This window comes from Salmo salar, chromosome ssa04, assembly GCF_905237065.1.
Source record: "Salmo salar chromosome ssa04, Ssal_v3.1, whole genome shotgun sequence".
Taxonomy (NCBI): Eukaryota; Metazoa; Chordata; class Actinopteri; order Salmoniformes; family Salmonidae; genus Salmo; species Salmo salar.
In genome coordinates, this window is record NC_059445.1 from 48,496,468 (window position 1) to 48,513,182 (window position 16,715).

Genomic DNA, 16,715 nt, shown 5'->3' on the forward strand with positions numbered 1-16,715 from the left:
TGCTCTAACTTTACATTTTTAGAATTAGTTAGTTTTTTGGTGTATAAGCACAATCTTACTAGGTAGCTTTGGTTAAGGCTTGTGTTGAAATGTGATATAAGAAGAAATAGTTTACATTGGAAGCATATCGAGATATTTATTAATCAATAACACATTTTAAATACACATCATAACTGGTAAATAAAGTTGGTAAATACGTTTTGAAAGAGCAAGCCGGACTATAACCAAGTAATGACTTTACAATAGGCTGCCATAACGTTGATATTAAACATAATTTCACTTCAAAGGCATCAAATATATTACAAGCAGGGAAACGTTTTAGGATATAACATAATAGGCCTATAATAGAATAGAAACAGAAGAGATACAGCAAGATCCACTCGTGATAATGCTTTCTGTTTTCCCACAACGTTTCCACCCATTCCAATAGAGGGCAACATTGTCAAATGAGTATTGCAAGCCATCTTAGACCTACAAGAGTCACATAGAATAGACTACCATCTGTAATGGGAGACTCGACGAAACTTTAAAAATATGTTTTGGATTCTATCAAAACATCTTATAAGTAGCCCATGTAGTGAGCAACATCTGATAATACACTTACCATGCACTGCTACGTTAAACCTTACGTAGGCATACTATATTACCTGTTGATTGTGGAGACAAGTCTAGGCCACCATACTCACCATGTCTAATCAATTCATATGTATACAACATAGTCCGCGCATATGTTGAGAAAGAGAATAATCTCTTAATTACAATGTATTCACTGTAAAGGCCCAGGCTGCACTATGCCTGAATTTCTTCAGTCAAGAGAATGTTGACCAACTGAATAATGAGAGGACTTCGCCAAGCTTCCTTGATTGGTTAGGAGGCCAGGGCTATCTAAGCGTTGAATTACGTACGCAGCAGTGTGTGCGAAAAAGGAGTATCAAATGCTACTTTGGTGTGCAGTGTACGCTGGAACCTTCACTGGTAAAATTCATTGCGAGTTCAAGTTAAATAGGCACAATATTGAACTTTATTTACCAACTGGTTTATTTTTTTTACAGACTCTGAACTGGATTACTCACTCGTATCAATGACGTGATGTTTAAGAGACTATTCATGCCCTTTGGAAGAAGCAGTTCAGCGCGGACTTCGAACATGAGTTGGTGTCCACAATATACAGGCAGACTGTAACATTTCAAGTGGATTCTAAGTTCAATGCATCGGAGCCTAACGTCCACCTGAAATAAGGATTTTGCGCATTTTATCACGACTGTTTTTGAGTCTGCTGCTACACTGATGGAGTAGGCTACTTTGGAGGCACGCAAAATCTTTCCTGTCAAAGCGTTTTTTTTAATAGTCGATAAAAATTAAATGGATTTATTTATAGACAACGGTTTCACCATACAAAGAAGACACAGTTGCACCAACTGGACAAAACAGATGTTTACTGAAGAAGCAAGAACAAAAGGGTCACATTTATTGTAGTCTGCTTGTTAAATGTGCATCAACAACCGCAAAACGCACTCCAGCGCACGGGTTCGTGGGTGAAGACTCCACTTGTTACCGGATTCAACATTATTTTCTGACCAGTAACAAGAAACTTGTTCTATCAATGCGTTTAAACGTGCGCATATCCTACCTTACAAATATATTCGACACCGGTAAGGTGATGAGATAAAGAATCCAGAACATTGACTCACCTGCAAGATACTCTTGTTCTGCTTGCATAGCCTACACGAAACAGGGGAAAATAGGATTTCATATTATATTCATTGCTGGTTAATATTTTGCTATCGTCAACGTGGTTTTACGCATAATCTAGGCTAGGCTACATGCGACACTAGTGAATGGGATCTAGAATTGTGCGAAATTTACACTGTATCAACATTTTCGAATGATTTCATCGTGCCGTTGACTAATTTGCCTGACTGAATAAACGTGGAAATGGCAGGCTCCGGTTCCAATTGGAAGTACTACCTTTGGATTTTGACAGTCTTGTGCAGGTCGCTGTTGCCCTTTGCCAAATCGTTGGAATCGGTGATTTGGAACTCGCAAAACCCCAAGTAAGTGTTCAATTTGCTAATCTAGTCTATAGAAGACTTAAACTGTATTACCATGCATTGAATAAAACACTGAATACTTATGTTATTCTATTAGCATGCGTAAAGCTTGCTAATGGAAATAAATATGCATTGGCGCCTGGACATGTTTTTGACTACTGTTTGCGCTGAATGACATTCAGGACTCTGTGATGTGCTGGCTCTGAAGACTCACACAGTGTTGAATGAAACAGCATGCTGTAAAACAATATGAAAGAAGGCATCATAGGAAAAAGCCAGACATTGTTTGATAGCATGTATCACATACGCCATAGTTTAAACTATACAACAATAAGCATTCAGTTCTGCCTAGTGAGTCATTAATATATTTCTACATGTTGTGGTACATGTCTTTCATTAAAGTGTATAGGTTATTTTTGATAGGATTCATTAACTCGTGTTTGCCATTAATCAACTTCCAACCAACATTTATGAGGTGCCAATTTCACCTAGAATCAACCAGGCCCCATCATTTACGGGTAGCCTGCATCTCTACTGCAGAGTGGTCTCTACAATCAAGGGAGAGGCAGCAACTGCTGTTTGTGCGTGTGTTTTCAGGTGCTCTCCTCTGGCTGGAACGACACATTTATAAGTGTGTTTTCCAAGTTTAATCAATCTTTTTCTGGCTTTGAGGGTAGACACATTGCCTCAGATAACATCCCAACTTAAGTCCTCAGAGAGTAACAGGGACTTTGCTTTTAGAATATGTAGGCCTTTTAATGTTATTTGATCTAGATTAATATATATCAAATGTCTATATATTTGTATTTCAATCCAAGTTAGTCCTGGAATTATTTATATAACCTATAGATAGATTCTATTAAGTTTTTCGCTGTTGCGGTCTCTGTCTGTCTACAGCGTAGAAAATAACACATATATATCCCTTCAATTAAATATTTCATTAATATAAGGGGGGAAAGTTGTGGTACCACAAGGTAGCAGAGTTATGTATCATGCATATAAATATATATGGGCTGATAAGGTGAATCACACATTTTATAATCAACTATTCAAAATGTGAAATGTTGAGAACACATCTCTATTATTCTTGAAAGCAGTTACCAAGGGACTCAATATTGAGGATTTAAACACCAGCTGTGGATGTAGACAAGTGAAGTGGCCTAGTCCTGGCCTTGTTCACTCATCAGTACACCGTTTAAAAGTCACGACACTGAACAACGTAAAAGACAAGACTTCAATTGCCGTTTACCATTTGTTAAAATAAAGGCTATGTTGTTTTAAAACAGTTGGTGGCTGTTTTCTCAAGTAAGTTAATGTTTGTTTACTTATCCCACCAAGGGTTGTTGCTTTGCTCTTCCTACCTCTACAATGCTGGTAGTTAGGTCATCCAGAGTGCAGACAGGCACTTAAAAGCTGATTACAGATCTATCTGGACATGAGGACATACAGATCATGTTCATAAAGGCATTAAAAAAAACATAATTGATTTGTTATAAATTGAATTCACACAAACAAATGCAGGACTGCACCTCCAGAGAAGCTTACCTCAAAACATAAAATATAGATTTTCTTTCCAATGTATGAACTAAAATAATTAATTTTATACAGAGGCACAACGTTTATTTTGCTGAATTGGTGCAGACTAAGTTTGCTCCAACTGCAGCTGTAGTTTTTGAATTGGAATGCAGCAGCCATTTTGTATCAAGATATTGTATGTCAAAGTTGTCAGTAGTTGGGATTAGTTCCAGTGTGGATGTAAACTCAAACTTCAGTTCTCAGATGATGAGCAGAGCCCACACATGTTTGTTGAAGAAGACATTGTCTCAAGTGTTTTATATTGCCTAATGAACAAAAAAGGCCAAAGCAAGTCTTTTCAGGGAAGCTGAAAAAATAAACGTTTGAGTTTTTGTTGGCTGTAACAATTGTATGACTCGAGGTGATGGTCCTGCAAGAGGCTTATACATGTCTAACTCGGAAACAGACATATGGAATAACACTACCCCCATGCTAGAATTGGTAAATCACTCTGTAAAGCATTTTACAGGACTTTCCACAGTAAATTCAGGCATATTGGCTCCCCCCCCCCAAAAAAATAAACACATTCACGCAAATGCCCCTGGTATAAAATATTGACTGTTAGTATGTTTCTAAAGCACTGGTTATTACATTAATTATTATATTGTATGATTTTGTGATTTCCACATTTTTCACACAAAAAATAAACACATTCACGCAAATTTCCCTTGTATATAATATTGTCTGTTAGTATGTTTCGAAAGCACTGGTTATTACATTAATTATTATATTGTATAATTTTATGATTTCCACATTTTTCTCAATGGGATACTTAATTTCTCTGTCAATGTTCACTCAAATGGTCTTTTACTTTGGCACTTAGTATTTCTGTTCCTTGTTCAGATTAACAGACTAACAGAAATGTTTTTGGGTTGCCACCATTCTCTTCTCCGCTCTTTATTATTTTGCCTTATTAAAGTTATGTAGACGGTCTACCACATTGAGTCTTATACACTTCAGCCACACTGTCTGCTGAATTCTCACCAGTACCAGACCTCTTGCTTGGCTAGCTCACACCGTTACAGCTATAAACTTAAGAAGAGCGTTCCTTTCATTTAATCACATGAATCATGAAGTCACACTGAAACATGTAGATAGGCCTACTGAGATGCAGTGCCCAAACTTGTACAGCATAAAAAGCAGAGATGGTGATTGGGCACATGAGGAAAAGCTTGTGGTAGACCAAGGAAATTGACAGAATGCTTAAAAGTGTGAACTCTAGACAGAATACAAAGATTAATGCACTTAAAAGCTGTTGTTCTTTGGTCACAAGCCAACATTTTAAGATACTGTTAACATTTTGGACAAGTTGTTTCTTGCAGACTTCTAATTTAAACATTGAAATTAGGGCTGTCAAAGTTAACGCGTGACATTTTTACCGCCATCATTTCTTTGCCGCTGTTAATCGCATCTCCATTTCTTCAACGCACAGAACCATATTAAGTGCACATTTCCACAATGACACTTTTAAGCGCAGAACACAACATGGAACACAGCTAGTCAATGCTTGCTTGCTCCTTTACATAGCTGAAGACCGTGTGCCTCTAACCAAAATCATGTGAAAGTTATGCCCAATATTACCAGAGTTATGCTTTTTCTTTCTGCCGTTGATTCGTGCGCATGTCACGGGCCGTTTTAAACTACTCGTGAGCCGCTATTTTCTGGTTTGATAACAAACATTGTTTAGCTAGCTAGTCATGTTAGCTATCTAGCTAGCTAGCTAGCAACCTGATAACTTGACCGCTGACTGGGCTATACACATTTGGATGGTATAGCCCATCCAAATAGATCCACACACACACACACACACACACACACACACACACACACACACACACACACACACACACACACACACACGGTATAGATGCTTCAACGCGCGCACGCGCGCGTGTGTGTGTGAGAGAGTGAGAGTAAGTGTGAGAGAGAGAAGGTGTTTGAGGGAGGGAGAGTGTGTAGGCCTATGTGTGTAAAGGTATCTGAAGAGTACAGATGGTTACAGTGTTTTCTTAACATTGTTGGACATGTTTAAAGCTCTTTGTTATTTGTATCCATATAGCCAGTAATTATTTCCTATAGTCACACTCATTTAGAATGCCTGAAGCTTTAATTGTGTGTGTGTGTGTGTGTGTGTGTGTGTGTGTGTGTGTGTGTGTGTGTGTGTGTGTGTGTGTGTGTGTGTGTGTGTGTGTGTGTGTGTGTGTGTGTGTGCAAGTGTTAAACTTCAAGAACATTGATAAGAGAGAGTAGGCCTACTTAAACATTGGGAGCATTAATAGCTGTATGCTTGTGACTTATGTTGTTTATGGTGAAAATGCTATTAAAACATTCTGATGTTTCCGTCCTAGTATATTATTCCTGTAACTCATTGAGTTACAATGCACTGCTTTTTAAATGGAAAAATCTTTATTTTGGGCCAAATTGTAGAAAATTCAAAAATTGTGATTAAGTCGATTTCATTATTTTAATAGTTTCACAGCCCTAGTTCAAATCCATCATAGGTAAAGGTATCACAAATGGTATTTCAGGTGTATATTTATACATATAACTATTACAACCAGTAGATTGTTATTTTATTTTGCTGTGATATTGCTGTAGGAGTGCTGTTTTTTTTCTGCAAGGATAGACAACCGTATATATTATTTTTTCTCTCTTCTGAGACAGCAGCTAAATGGAGTGTTTGCAAGGGGGAAATAGCTGTAATTGGATTTATTGATATTGAACAAACCTGCTTCTCTCTAATTTCTCAGGATGGAATAAAATGAGGAGGTAATTGAAAATCTCAGAAGTGAGCTCACTATTAACTTAATATAGATTTACCTGCATTTACTACAGATCTACCATTACTTTTTTCAAAGCACAATCAAATATATTATGACAAACTTGTATTTATTTAGTTATGCATGTTATAGCCTTATAAAATATACCTGATGTCATATTTGTCATCTTATAATATAGTGTGGTATAGCAATTCCCATGTTGGGCTGGGACTGGTATCTCTCAAAAACATTGAGAAAGAATATAGTCATTTGTCACTTAGATTTATTACATGTAGGATGCTTTATCTGCTTTTGAGACCCATCACTGCTAAATCTCATAAATTCACCCTGCCATCTCTCTCCCTTGTGAGAACAATAGCAATGTAATGCTGGCCTAGTAATTCCCAAGATTATGAGTTCGGTGTCAGACAGACCCAAGCAGGTGGTGGCCAGTTAGGCCTACTGTATGTCGTCAAGAGACTATATTTGTTGTGTTTAACCATTGGCACATGTGAAATACAGGCAATGGTAAGCTTTTAGACAACTTGCACTTACATGCAAACTGTAATAGTTTTATAATATCTTCATGAGGGCATTTTCTGAAAGGTCTTCTCACAGAGGTTATTATAGGACAACACGAAGCTGGCTGTTAAAGAATTATAGATACACTTCTCCTTAATGCAACCGCTGTGTCAGATTTCAAAAAAGCTTTATGGCGAAAGCAAATTTTGCAATAATCTGAGTACAGGGTTCAGACACGAAACCAAACCCGCCATTTTGTGGAGTCAACAAAACTCAGAAATAATATTATAAATATTCACTTACCTTTGATGATCTTCATCAGGATGCACTCCCAGGAATCCCAGGTCCACAATAAATGTTTGTTTTGTTTGATAAAGTCCATCATTTATGTCCAAATACCTCCTTTTGTTCATGCGTTCAGTCTACTCCAAATGCAGGAAGCGCGCGCAAATGTCACGACGAAAAGTAAAAAAAAGTTATATTAGAAATATGTCAAACGATGTATAGCATCAATCTTTAGGACGTTAAAAACATAAATCTTCAGTAATATTCCAACCGGACAATTCCAATGTCTTCAGAAAAGAAAAGGAACACAGCTAACACTTACGTGAGCGCTCGCCTCTGAGCTCATGTCATTTTCTCACTCATCAACTTCCAGGCCCTCCTGTTCGCTCCATATTCACAGTAGAAGCATGAAACAAGGTTCTTAAGACTGTTGACATCTAGTGGAAGCCTTAGGAAGTGCAAAAGTAACCCTAAGTCACTGTATACTGGATAGGGAATCACTTGAAAAACTACAAACCTCAGATTTCCACACTTCCTGGTTGGATTCTTCTCAGGTTTTTGCCTGCCATATGAGTTCTGTTATACTCACAGACATCATTCAAACAGTTTTAGAAACTTCAGATTGTTTTCTATCCAAATCTACTAATAATATGCATATCCTACCTTCTGAGCCTGAGTAGCAGGCAGTTTAATTTGGGCACGCCTTTCATCCGGACGTCAAAATACTGCCCCCTACCCTAGAGAAGTTAAGAAAAAAATAAGTTTGAAAGCAGTTTCATTCCATTTGATGGTGCACTTCATACCATAATTATACTGTTGCCAATGATTCAGAAATGATCTTTGCCTGTTAAAGCCAGGGAGTATTATTTTTGTTTGCGCAATCTTGAAATAAGACCCTCCAGCTTTAGGTAATTCAACAAATCCCTGATTTAATTCCTCAAGGAAAAACAAGTGGAGACAAAAAAATAGAAGGGAGACACCAGTCAGTTAATGTTTTAACCATTCAGCTAATGTGTTATTGAAGTTATCTTTAAGAGGGGTGAAACCTCGGAATTCTCACTCTGTGAAGACCGACACGAGGGACTGTCTGCAGTGACTGGTCTATGGTTATGTCAACAGTTTGACATCACATTGTAAAACGGGAGAGAAAATTGATATTGATTTGTGTTTTAATTGTTCCCACGAAGTCACATGGCCTTCCATACAGACAATTACAGATCGAGCTTGGTCGGAAGATTCAGCAGTGTATGATAAATTGAGCAAATATCTAGTGGCCTGTGTGTTTAATGCATTAGAGCCAAGTGAAGTAGCTCGAGCTTTGCCTGACTGTGCCATCATGATCAATGCTCCTGTGATTAAAAGTGACAGTCTAGAGATTAACTCTGTCACTGTTTAAATAGGCTGTGCCAACCCTCCAGCCTTTAATAAACCCACCCATGTCCCTGCTCCCTAGGTTTCAGCCATAGTTTACACAAGAAAGAGATTCCTTTGAGAAGTGTCACAGGAGTAGTTTTGTTCTCCTCCTGGCTTCATCCCTTCACGCTGGTTCTGATAACGTTTCACAGAAACCCAGACCCCATCACAAAGAGGAGAGACTTAGAGCCACCTCAGGGCGGCTTAGTTCAAGAATGAAAGGAAAGTAAAAGCAGTCAGTCATTAGCAGTGTTGGGGTTAACGCGTTACAAAGTAACCCGTTACAGAAATAATATACGTTTTTGTGGTAACAAGTAATATAATGGAGTACTGTTCCAATTTGAGTAATACTATTACAGTCACTGATCACAGATAGTTCATTGTTACTTCTTTACTTTTGTTATCCAAATAAATATTTTTGAAGAGTATTAATCCCTCTCTGTTGGCGCAATATTTAAAAATCCCCCTGCCCCCGATTCTAATTGTTTTCAACCTGAGTCTGACGTCCTCTCACCAAGTTCCTGTTTACACTCACACATTACTACTAACTGCTTTAGTGAGGGAGATTAAACATGGCAGAAGCGTTGGGTTTCTCAGCGTGGAAGTACTCCCATTACTTTGATTTGGTAGGAGGATAAAATGACAAGAGTATAACTGTAAAATATAAACTGTGCTTTCCACTGCTAGAAACACAACTTCCAAATCTCTTGAAGCACCTGCAAAAGCAAGACAAAACTTGTAGCGAAAGATCCCTGAGGCCTGACCACTGCTGCTGAAGATGACTTTACGCCTACCTCATCCAAACAACCAAGGCTTGATTTTAATAGTTCTGGAGGACAGGCTGTAACCCGGGGGGAGCTGAACAAGCTTGTAACTGGGTATGTTGTAGAGGAAATTCTGCCCTAATCCACGGTAGAAGAGTCTTACGTAATGTAGAGATGTAGGTTCTTAATCTGATCATTTTTTTATGCTGAGAATTTTACTGCACACAGGAAATGCAACATTTTAGTGTTTTGAGTTTTAAAAAGTTTGTAATTTCCACTTTGAAATTTCAGACTTGATTTGCCCTAACAACAAAATCTATCAACCCCTACACAAATTTCCATAAATTATAATCCACATAATTCTAATTTCCTGTTGCTGCGGAATTATATTACTACTGTAGACAACTGGCTCACCTACCTCTGTAACATTGTTTACATTGAGCAACCTTTTGGGGTGTAAGACAAAAGTAATATAAAGAGTATTGTAACTAATCCCTTTTCCCATGAAGTGATAAGTAAAGCAATTTGTTACTGTTGAAAGAAGTAACAACCCCAACCCTCTTACAGGCCTGGGCAATTTTAGTAGTCCTCGGGGGCCTGATTGGGGTCACACTTTTCCCCTATCCCTAGCAAACACACCTGGTTCTATACTAATTGCATTTTTAACTGAAGATCATGATTAGTTGATTATTGGAGTCAGGTGTGTTAGCTGGGGCTGGAGCAAAAGTGTGACACCAATCAGGCCCCCGAGGACTGGAGTTGCCCAGGCCTGCAACATCTGCTACTTACTAGCCAGCTAGCTAGGTTGCAATGGAGCCTGCTTCGCCTGGAATAGCTAACGAACGTCTCCAGCGCTGTAGCAGCTGTGTTTATTACGCTCTTTTCTCGGACAATATTGACAATCCGGAGTTTCAATGCAGCAATTGTTTGGTTGCGGAGGATTACAGGAATGAGGTGGCTATCGTTAGCAAGCAAATTTCAATTCTGTGTGAAGTTATGGGGGAAAACGCAAATTGGAACTTTTTCTCTCTCCTGTGGCTAGACGCTTCTCGGGCTTAATGGATGTATCCCCACCTTGTCATCTGTCCCTATCCAAATGGCCTGTGCTACCTGGAACTTGCCTGCCAAGGAAGTCGTCTCCATCTGCTTCTCCTCTTCCATCTTGCAGTGGAGTTGACGGAGAACAGCAAGAGGATTGTTCCAATCAGCGCTGGTCCCATGTCACAAGTCGTGGAAAATGAAGGCAGCGGCATGCTCCTAAGAGGACTGGAATTCCTGCGAGTGGTCCAGAGCAGATTGACATGGGGAATAGCTTCGCCGCCCTGGTGCCTGATCTAACTGCGCCTTCATCGCTGGGACTGCCTGTCTGTGACGGCTGCGCTGACTCCAACTAGGCTGAATCCAGCAGCAAATTCAGCTCCATTCCTTCTCTCTGGATGTATCAGGGCACTGCCTGCTGTGGGAGGTCTGGACCTATCGCCCGGGAGCTGCGTGTGTATGCTATCCTGCTTCTTGTGGGCCTGTGAAAGGTTCCACGAATTGTGTGAGGTGTAGGAATGAGCAGATTTCTTCATCCCCTTCTCGGGCCATTGTATTGGGCAGTTCAATGGTGAGAAATGTCTCAGTTCTTGGAGCAAAACTTTGTGCTATCCAGGAGCACGAGTACATGACATCAATAAGCTGCTCCCAAATAATTTAAACATGCATCAGGAAATTGACTCTGATTCAATTACATTAAGGGCAGCTCAGAATAGCTGAAGATGGATTTTAAAGAACTGATTGGATCTCTGCTTGACACCAACAAACTCCCCATAATATATGTCCCTGTGCCCTCCCTAAATCGTGGCATTGAATGTTTCAGCAAACTTTTAGCCCTCCATAACTGGCAGTTATGTGACTACTGCAGCTCTGTGGGTGTAACATTTATTGACAATTTTGATACCTTCTGCAAACAAAGCTATTTTTATAAGGAGGATGGGATCCACCCAAATCATTTGGGTTCCTGGATCCTTTCTCAGCATTATAAGGCACTGAGTTGTCATAATGCTTCAGCAAATGTACATTATCCCAGGGGTGTTGGAAGACAAAATATAAGTAACCAAATGTATGTCCCTCTAACTGCCCTGAATGCCTCTGCTGATCCTACAGCTAATGTATGCAGTAATCATGTGCCTATGAACCACTGAGGCGGTGTACCTAGTAGGAAGTCCACTGTGTGCAGCTCACCCTGCACAAACATAAATAACATGATCATGTCTGCTTCTGCCACACTTTCCAGTAAAGCAATAAAAACAATCAAGCATCCCAAAAAAGTGGTAAAAATAGCCCAGGTTAACGTATGTAGCTTAAGAAACAAGGTTCATGAAATCAATCATTTGCTAGTAACAGATGACATTAATATTCTGACAATATCTGAAACTCAGATAATACCTTTGATGATACAGTGGTAGCAATACATGGTTATAAGATCTACAGAATATATGTGATATCAACAGAGGTGTATATTTTCTGGGTGATTTAACTATTGACTGGCTTTCATCGAGCTGCCCACTCAAGGTAAAGCTTCAAACTACAGGTCGACCGATTAATCGGAATGGCCGATTAATTAGGGCCGATTTCAAGTTTTCATAACAATCGATATTTTTTGGCCACCGATTTGCCGAAAATGTTTGTATTTTTTTCTTTATTTTTAAATTGTTTTTTTGTACTTTTTTTTGTAATTTAAAAAAATATATATATTTTTTTACACCTTTATTTAACTAGGCAAGTCAGATTAAGAACACATTCTTATTTTCAATGACGGCCTAGGAACGGGGGTTAACTGCCTTGTTCAGGGGGGATTCGGGGATTCGTTTTTGCATCCTTCTGGTTACTAGTCCAATGCTCTAACCACCTGCCTTACATTGCACTCTACGAGGAGCCTGCATGGCAGGCTGACTACCTGTTACGCGAGGGCAGCAAGAAGCCAAGCTAAGTTGCTAGCTAGCATTAAACTTATCTTATAAAAAACTATCAATCTTAACATAATCACTAGTTAACTACACATGGTTGATGATATTACTAGTTTATCTAACTTGTCCTGCGTTGCATATAATTGATGCGGTGCCTGTTAATTTCTCATCGAATCACAGCCTACTTCGACAAACGGGTGATGATTTAACAAGCGCATTTGCGAAAAAAGCACTGTCGTTGCACCGATGTACCGAACCATAAACATCAATGCCTTTCTTTAAAATCAATACACAAGTATATATTTTTAAACCTGCATATTTAGTTAAAACCTCTTCAGCGTCTCGTCCCGTCAGCGGGATCAAAATCCAGGGAAAACTCCTAGCGACATTAGCATAACGAAATTTAATATTTATTTTTTTTCAAATATAGGACTGTCTCATATCGTTTTATAGATACACCTCTCCTGAATCGACCCACGTCGTCCGATTTCAAAAAGTTTTTACAGGAAAAGCAAATCATTAGATTATGTTAGAGGAGTCCATCGTAAAAGCAGCAACATAGCCATTTTCCGACCAACCACATGCATCACAAATAACCAAAAAACAGCTAAATGCAGCACTAACCTTTTACAAACTTCATCAGATGACACACCTAGGACATCATGTTACACAATGCATGCATTCTTTTGTTCAATAAAGTTCATATTTATATATGAAAACAGCATTTTACATCGGCGTCTGACGTTGACTAACTATTTTCCCGTCAAATGCAATCCGGGGAAACAGAGCTACAATTTACTGAATTACTATTCGAAAACATGTTTAAAATGTAATATTGTCATTCTAAGATTTATAGATGAATATCTCTTGAAATCACCTGTCATACCAGATTTAAAAATAACTTTACTGGGTAATCACACTTAGCGATAAAAGGGGATGCGATACTCAGAAAATGAGCTAGTAAATACAGCTCGGCGCCATCTTGGAACAATCGCATATCACATCTAATGTTGTATAATATTGTCAATAATCCCTTACCTTTAGTTGTCTTCATCAGAAAGCACTTCCAGGAATCCCAGGTCCACAACAGATGTATTTTCGGTCGAAAAAGTCCATCCTTTATGTTCCATTAGCTTGCTGTTGTTAGCGCGTCCGAATGGTGTATCCAACTACTCTGCCGAGCGCGCCACAGCCGTTTCGAAATAAAACATTTTTTTCCCATTTAGGTTCGTTCAAACATGTCAAACGTTGTATAACATAAATCTTCAGGGCCTGTTTCAACAAGAGAGCCAATAAGATTCAAGGGGGATGATTTCATTGTGTTTCAAAACGTTTCCAAAGGTGGGGGTAGACAGGGCCGCCGGCGTCATAATGGTGATGGCCCTCCCCCTGTGACCAATTTCCAACGCGTCTCATTCACTGAGTTTCGACAGTAGAAGGCTCAAAACACTTTGTAAAGACTGGCGACATCTTGTGGAAGCAATAGGAAGTGCTCAAATAACGATAGCTCATGGTGTGAATAATAGGCAACGACGTGAAGTTGAGTCCACAATTCAGAATTCCACTTCCTGGTTCAATCGGTCTCGGGGTTTTGACTGCCATATGAGTTCTGTTATACTCACAGACACCATTCAAACAGTTTTAGAAACTTTAGGGTGTTTTCTATCCACAGGTATTAATTATATGCATATCCTAGCTTCTGAGTCTGATTAGTAGGCCGTTGAAAATGGGCATGAATGTTTTCCAAAATGCGCTGTGGCGCCCCCTATCGTAGGGTAACATCAAGAGGTTAATATTGCCTGCTAACATGAAATTGTATCACTGCTCATGCGTTCATTGCCTGGCTCGTTGCGAACTAATTTGCCAGAATTTTACATAATTATGACATACCATTGAAGGTTGTGCAATGTAACAGGAATATTTAGACTTAGGGATGCCACCCGTTAGATAAAATACGGACCGGTTCCATATTTCACTGAAAGAAAAAAACGTTTTGTTTTCGAGATGATAGTTTCCGGATTCGACCATAATAATGACCTAAGGCTCATATTTCTGTGTGTTTATTATATTATAATTAAGTCTATGATTTGATAGAGCAGTCTGACTGAGCGGTGGTAGGCACCAGCAGGCTCGTAAGCATTCATTCAAACAGCACTTTCGTGCATTTTTCCAGCAGCTCTTCGCAATGCATTGCGCTGTTTATGACTTCAAGCCTGTCAACTCCCAAGATTAGGCTGGTGTAACCGATGTGAAATAGCTAGCTAGTTAGCGGGTGTGCGCTAATAGCGTTTCAAACATCACTCGCTCTGAGACTTGGAGTAGTTGTTCCCCTTCCTCTACATGGGTAACGCTGCTTCGAGGGTGGCTGTTGTGGATGTGTTCCTGGTTCGATCCCAGGTAGGAGCGAGGAGAGGGACGGAAGCTATACTGTTACACTGGCAATACTAAAGTACCTATAAGAACATCCAATAGTCAAAGGTATATGAAATACAAATCGTATAGAGAGAAATAGTCCGATAATTCCTATAATAACTACAACCTAAAACTTCTTACCTGGGAATATTGAAGACTCATGTTAAAAGGAACCACCAGCTTTCATATGTTCCCATGTTCTGAGCAAGGCACTTAAATGTTAGCTTTCTTACATGGCACATGTTGCACTTTTACTTTCTTCTCCAACACTTTGTTTTTGCATTATTTAAACCAAATTGAACATGTTTCATTATTTATTTGAGGCTAAATTGATTTTATTGATGTATTATATTAAGTTAAAATAAGTGTTCATTCAGTATTGTTGTAATTGTCATTATTACAAATAAAAAATTTAAAAATGGCCGATTAATCGATATCGGCTTTTTTTGGTCCGCCAATAATCGGTATCGGTATCGCCGTTGAAAAATCATAATCGGTCGACCTCTACTTCAAACTGTAACTAGTAACTGCAACCTGGTTCAGGTTATCAATCAACCTACCAGGGTAGTTACAAACAGCACAGGAATGAAATCATAAATATATATTGATCACATCTTTACTACTGCTGCACAAATTTACTTTAAGCCTTTGACACGTACCAACATAGTGATCCCTGCAGCATACGCTCAAACCGGTGTGATTAGAACGCTTATTTCGAATATCCAGTTTCGATTGACGCAACAGTCAGCGTTTGAGTTGGACACTTTTTTCACAGAAACATTTTGTACAAACACAGTCCTTATAAAGTTCTGTCCTGAATGTGACCAGTTTATTTTTAGATGCAATGTTCAGACATTCACAGAAGTAGTGACAGCATAACGCAATCATCCAAACTGGAAAATGTAGGCTACATTAGTCCTAGCGCTAACTGAGGAAAGATTGATGTAACACAAGCGGTCATATTTAGCTTGGCCGACAAACTCTTGGCTGACAGAAACCACAATATGAATTAGCTAATAGCAATTACTATTTACAATGCATTACATCATTGGTGAGCTCCCCATTAATCTAAATAATTGAGTAAAACACGTTATAGTATCCGAAAGTAATCTGACAATGGGAAGTTTGTGTGCACCACGATGTTTTGTTTTTTCGCATCAACCAAAGATAAGAGGAGCCGAGTTTGGTCTGTTTGCAGTATGTATGTTGAAGGGAGTGTGTCATCTACGATCATTCACTTCCCTTCATTCACTTCCGCAAGTTTACTCGAAAGATGAGTGAACCATTCCGTCACCTCATTATAACATCTTTGGTCTGACAGACTTTACGTGACACCCAGAATGCATTGTATAATGTCAACAAGCATGGTACCACACATAGCTGGCAAATAGCTTAGCATTAGCTCATCATAATCAGTACAACCTTCAAAAAAGTATTTTACACACATCATAAGTGTCTCTTCAAATCTATGCAATAATTGGAATGCATTATTTGTCACCAGTACTTGAAAACATGTAAATAAAACTGTAAATACATCATGCTCCATACCTACTGTATGCTACAGTAGAAACGACAACACGATATACATAAAATAAGGCACTTACTTGGATAGGAACGCGCACATGTCCACTGGTATTATTTGTAAGGAAAACAACAATGAAGGCAATGCGAGCGCCAGACAGAAAATGTGCCAGTTCATGCAAATGTATACTTGATCTGTCGGAAACACTGGGGAAGTGCTTGGGTTCTCCTCGAAGAGAGAAGTTTGTCCGTCTCAGTAAAGTATCAAACCTAAATTCTCCACAACAGTGAAATGGGCTACTTCTTTGTGAAATAATGAGGCGGAACACACCTCAATTCAAACTGTTGTTTTTTTAAAGAAAATAATTTGAAATTGACAAGTTGAAACAGCCTATAGATAATGAAGCGGCGCGTGTTAACTGTCCTTTTTCTTAACAATCACATTTTGGAACAATGAGTGAA

General features: G+C 38.9%; 1 protein-coding gene across 1 annotated transcript in view; it reads left to right on the forward strand.

Annotated features, from left to right (window-relative positions):
• The first annotated feature begins 892 nt into the window (after positions 1-892).
• Positions 893-16,715, forward strand: part of LOC106603306 (ephrin-B1) — an 81,041-nt gene continuing 65,218 nt past the window's right edge. Inside the window, exon 1 of the mRNA XM_014196820.2 lies at positions 893-2,054. Coding sequence (XP_014052295.1) covers positions 1,936-2,054 — 119 coding nt within the window. The 5' untranslated portion in view covers positions 893-1,935. The remainder of the gene's footprint in view (positions 2,055-16,715) is intronic.